Here is a 5,903-nt window from a genome sequence, read left to right as displayed (position 1 = left end):
GTATTGTATGAATTGATATATGTGGGTATTCTCAGATTTGAATAAATCAGTCTTTGTCTCGAACTTGTGTTTGACTTACGTGTCCCAATGCATAACATGGCGCAGCCGAAGGATTTCTAAATAGAACCTTGTTAACGAATTAGTAGTATCGGAATACTAATTGCGATTCGGACTTAAAAAGTGATTTGTTTATGTATTGTGTGTTTACGCCGGGCGTAGATATTGTGTTACCGTTGAAAAATGGAATCGTTGTTGCCTCCACCGCCGCCATTTACTTTTTTGAACAATGAACAAAATGTAACTTCTGGAAACGTTTCAAAAGACTGGGAGAAGTGGAAAAAATCATTTGAAATTTATTCCGTCGCGTGTGAACTAGGGAAAAAGGACGCAAAAGTGCAAATAAATATTTTATTACATGTCATTGGTGAGCAAGGACGTGAAGTGTATGAACAATTTAGTGACACGTTTACAGATTTAAAAAGTTTACTTAGCAAGTTTGATTCTTTCTTCTTGTTGCGGAAAAATATCACTGTACAAAGACATTCGTTTTTTACGCGCGATCAGAAAGATGGAGAATCAATAGAACAATACTCGTTTGAACTGAAAAAATTAGCTAATAAATGTGAGTTTAAGGACTTGTGCGACGACTTGGTACGAGACAGGTTGATTTGTGGCATTAAAGACACTGCAATAAGGGAACGGCTACTTCGGGAACCTACTCTGACGCTTCAAAAAGCGATTGATATCTGTAATATAGCACAGATGTCACGCGTGCAAGCAGGCACCATAAAAAAGGAGTCGACAGAACAACACGCTTATTACATCGGTAGTGGCAGTGCACAGGAGGAAGTTGCAGATGTACATTTTCTATATCGACGTGGAGGAGCGGCTAGCAGAGGTCGAGGTCGGGGTGGCTGGCGAGGCGGGCGCTTCGCTCGACCACCGCTCGCGCGACCCCCGTCTGCCGCTCGCCCCGCCGCCGCCGGATCAGCTGTGCGGCGACCATATGATCAACGAGATAACGGAATGCGCGCTGCCTGTGAGATGTGTGGAGTGTCCCATGATAGTCAGAGATGTCCAGCTTATGGAAAAAGGTGCTTGCGGTGCAATCGGTTAAACCACTTTTCGCGTGTTTGTCGCGTGTATGAATTGAGCGCCGAAGATAACACCGATCAGGTAATTTACTATTTCAATAATAACAATAGTAGTGATTGGTCAGTTACAGTAAGCATAAATAATATCGAAATATCGCTTAAAATTGATACAGGTGCAGATACGAATGTATTGCCTTACAGTTACTTGGAAAAAATTGGCTATAATAAACAAGATATTTTACCTACGCTAGCTAGGTTACGTGGGTATTCTGGCGGCGAGATCAAAGTATTAGGTAGATGCAACTTAAAGTTGAGGCACAGGAATAATGATTATATTTTAAAATTCATAATAGCCGATACAGATTCACCTCCGATTTTAGGTCGCGATTCTTGTCAGGAGTTAAATGTGGTAAAGTTAATACTTTCAGTAGACTCGCACAAAGACTTTAAAACTAAATTTTTAGAAGAATACGCGGACGTGTTTGAAGGTATTGGTTGTATGCCGGGTGAGTACAGGATAGCGTTAGACGACAGTGTACGTCCTGTAGTACATGCACCGCGGAAATTGCCTGTAGCCCTTAAGGAACAAATAAAGCTTAAATTAGACGAAATGGAGAGACAACAAATTATTGCGAAAGTTGAAGGGCCAACTGATTGGGTAAACAGTATGACCGTGGTTAAGAAACCTAATGGGGACTTGCGTATTTGTCTAGATCCGAAGGATCTAAACAAAGCGATCAAGCGGGAACACTATCGATTACCTACAATCGATGAGATAACAGCCAACTTGACAGGTGCGAGATTCTTTAGTACACTAGATGCAAAAAATGGGTTTTGGCAGTTAAAACTGAGTCAGGAAAGTACTAACTTATGAACATTTAATACGGCCTTTGGTAGGTATAAGTTCCTAAGGCTACCGTATGGTATCACGTCAGCGTCTGAAGTATTTCATAAAAAGGTTTTTGAATGTTTTGATGATTTAGGATGTGGAATCTGTTTGTTTATAGATGATTTGTTGATATTCGGGCGCACCAGGGAGGAACACGATACACGGCTTAGAAAGGTACTTGATAGGTGTAGGCAGATAAATCTAAAATTGAATTTAAATAAGTGTAAATTTGCATTGTCTGAAATAAAATACCTTGGCCATAAAATTACTCAAAATGGGATTTACCCAGACGAGTCGCACACGTCAGCGATAAAAAATATGCCAAAACCCGAAAATCACAAAGATCTAGAACGTTTCTTAGGCCTTGTGAATTACATAGGAAAATTTGTAAAAAATATGTCTGAAAAAACGCATCATTTAAGGCAATTATTAAAAAAAGATATTGAGTGGCATTGGGACAGCTCTCATCAACAAGCTTTCGATCAGATCAAGAAATGCCTGACAGAGGTACCGGTGTTACAGTACTTTGACGTAAGTAAACCTGTAGTTCTATCGGTAGACTCTAGTAAAAACGGACTTGGAGCTTGTCTTCTTCAAAATAATCTTCCCGTAAGCTATGCTTCAAGGTCGTTGACAAAGGCGGAGCAAAATTACGCGCAAATAGAAAAAGAATTATTGGCATGTGTGTATGCGTGTGAGAAATATTATTCTTATATATATGGCAAACATGATGTGACTATTGAAACGGATCACAAGCCATTGGTAAATATAATAAGCAAACCAATTGCAGATGCTCCCGCAAGACTCCAAAGAATGTTACTACGATTACAGTTGTACACATTTAAATTGGTATATAAACCCGGCCGGTTTTTGTATATAGCGGATACGTTATCGCGAGCCGTAGACCCCGCGAGCGCAGGTACCGAGCCCGCCGCCGCCGCCGCCGCCGATTTCAGCACGGACGCGCAGGTGTGCGCTGTGCTCTCCTGTAACCCGCTTACAGATACTCACTTTTTACAGCTGCAAAGACTTACACAGTGTGATAATGAATTAAAATGTATAATAAAATATATTAAAGAAGGATGGCCAAACAACAAAAATAATTGTGATGATTGTGTTAAACCATATTGGTGTTATAAAGATGAGCTGTCTGTTTCGTACGATATTGTGTGGAGAGGTAACCGTGTCGTAGTTCCAAAGGCAATGCGTAGTGAGATACTTAAGAGAGTGCATTTAGGTCACTTAGGACTCGAAAAGTGTAAGTTACGAGTGCGCGAAACTGTGTTTTGGCCGAATATCAACAGTCAGCTAGAAGACTACATCACGAAGTGTGCAGTTTGCTTAAATTATAAAAATGAGAACAGAAAAGAAACAATGATATCACATGACATACCTAACCGTGCTTGGTCTAAAGTAGGTACGGATTGCTTTCACTTTGGTAACGACAAATATATACTGGTGGTCGATTACTATAGCAAGTATATTGAGGTCAGTAGATTAAATAATCTTACGTCAGATGAGGTAATAGATAAATTAAAAACAATTTTTACCCGTCATGGCATACCTGACGTTGTTGTTTCTGACAATGGGCCGGAGTTCGGTTCATTCACATTTGAGCGTTTTGCCCGCGAGTGGCATTTTAGTCACGTGACTTCTTCACCGCGGTATCCCCAGTCCAACGGCCAGTCCGAAAGGGCTATACAGACAGTTAAAAACATGTTAAAGAAAACGAATTTAGCGCGAACGGATTTTAGACTAGCCTTGTTAGAATACCTAAACACGCCCATTAGTAATACATTACCATCTCCGTCGGAACTGCTTAACAGTAGGAGATTACGAAGTATAGTGCCTTGTGCTCCGCGTTTACTTAAACCTAAAATACCTACCAACGTTCGGAGCGAAATCAATAAGCGTCAACAAACACAGAAAAAAATCTATGATAAAGGCGCTAAGGATATGGCCACGCTGTCCGTCGGGCAGCGGGTTAAGGTGCGCGTAGATAAACGTTGGGTCAGCGCGCGAGTCAAAGGTTTGGTAGGTATACGATCTTACTCGGTACAGATTGATGGAGGAAGTGTTATAATTAGGAATCGTCGACATTTAATTATTGACCACTCTGAAAATTTAGGCTATGATAGTAACCATTCCTCTAGTTACCTTTACGATGATATCGCCGTCCGGAATGCTCCCACTGTAAATCATGCCATTAATACACGCTCGCTACCAGTAAGACCTGACCCTTATGTTACTTCTTCCGGCAGGGTGGTGATTAGACCTGATCGGTGGGGCTTCGATTCTTCGTGATTGTATTAGTAGTAAGTGAATGCATGTAAATTTTAACTTTAGGCATCAAACGTCATTAAAATTATATCTAACTATGAAGTTGTATTGAACAATTAGATTACATATAAAATGCACAAAATGTAATACACTTTCAATTTTATTCCTTGTAAATTATCTAGTTATTATGAAATGAGCTGTAGATTAATTTTAAGTGAAATTACATGATCCTATCATTATTACACAATCCTATAAATGTCAACTATATAATGCATTCATAATTTAAAAATTCACTAAATTACGTAGATACCTACTTTACTTTTTCTTTCACAAAACTTTGTATTTATAATTAAACTTAATTGATAAGCGTGATTAGCAATAAAAAAAAAAATAATAATATTGCAATCTATTTAATTAAACTTGGTTCCTATTAAATAAATAATAGGTTATTATCAAAGTGAATGTAAGCAAATGTTAATTATGCATGTGCCATAGGCAAATATGTTATTTAAGTACCTAGTGTTAAAATTTAAATTTTCTTTAAAATTTTGAAAAAGGGGAATTGTGGGTATTGTATGAATTGATATATGTGGGTATTCTCAGATTTGAATAAATCAGTCTTTGTCTCGAACTTGTGTTTGACTTACGTGTCCCAATGCATAACAGACGCGGGCCGCACTTTGGTAATATTTGTGACTTTAGCAGACATTGTCGTTAGTCAATATTACATACAAAATGGACCTGCACTGGCACATGTCCCTACTTTTACAAATTTTTCAATTAGAATTGACCTCCCGTAGCTAGGATAGTGTAGACGGAAGAAAAGGTAATTTTAGACCGAACTAGATTCTACTGTCAAAATTCTAACTTCATTTTGAGTATTTGTCCGTATGCAACCAAAAGCCGGAGCAAACATAAATCTATCAGCCGAGTCAGTGAAATTACAAAAGTTTTGGCTGTGAGTCTATATTGGAAGTTATCTAGGTCATCTATGTTATTTAACTAGTAGAGTATTGATTTGCAATATGCGGTATACAATTTTATTGTACTATTTGGAAGGATCGTGTTATGGTTCACGTAGCCAAAATACAAGACATTTCCACCGGTATTTTTATCTTTATTATTTATTTCAGTTGCTAAATAAGGACTACACTAAAACTAGTGCCTACGTCAACTCTTGGGATTAGTTGTCAAGTGGACCCCAGGCTCTCATAAGCCGTGGCAAAATGCCGGGATAACGCTGTACCGGGAGCGGCGATTTCTACATGGCGCTATTAAAATGTTTATGGGAATTGTATATAAGGGTTTGGAATTATTTTTAATATATTGGCTTATTTGTGATTCGTGACTGGTTGTTTATTTCCTTCATTGATAAAGAACGCCCTTTTTGGTAAAGTTAGGAGTACATACAAGCGAATACCGTAAAACGGGGTGAGTAGGTTTCGCGGGGAGAGGTGGGTTATGAATGGGGAGAGAAGGTTTGCGAGGGGGATGAGAAGGGATTTTAAGGCTACTGCTACAAAAATAATGTATTCGAATTTAAAATGGACCTATAGTAACACGCATAAAAAAAAATCGATCCAACAATCTTCCAAAATACGAGGCACTACGGGGTGAGGTGGGTTTTCCTCTTTATCGTC

At 38.8% G+C, this 5,903-nt stretch overlaps 1 protein-coding gene across 1 annotated transcript; it reads left to right on the top strand.

The window, feature by feature from the left end:
• Positions 1 to 3,113, top strand: LOC134668401 (uncharacterized). Its single transcript, XM_063525886.1, has one exon. The coding sequence runs from the start codon at positions 241 to 243 to the stop codon at positions 1,966 to 1,968; it is 1,728 nt and encodes a 575-aa protein (XP_063381956.1). The 5' UTR covers positions 1 to 240; the 3' UTR covers positions 1,969 to 3,113.
• Positions 3,114 to 5,903: the final 2,790 nt, after the last annotated feature.

This window comes from Cydia fagiglandana, chromosome 10 (genome assembly GCF_963556715.1).
Source record: "Cydia fagiglandana chromosome 10, ilCydFagi1.1, whole genome shotgun sequence".
NCBI classification, from domain to species: domain Eukaryota; kingdom Metazoa; phylum Arthropoda; class Insecta; order Lepidoptera; family Tortricidae; genus Cydia; species Cydia fagiglandana.
Note: the sequence above shows the minus strand (reverse complement) of the source record. Positions and strands in the feature narration are given on the sequence as shown.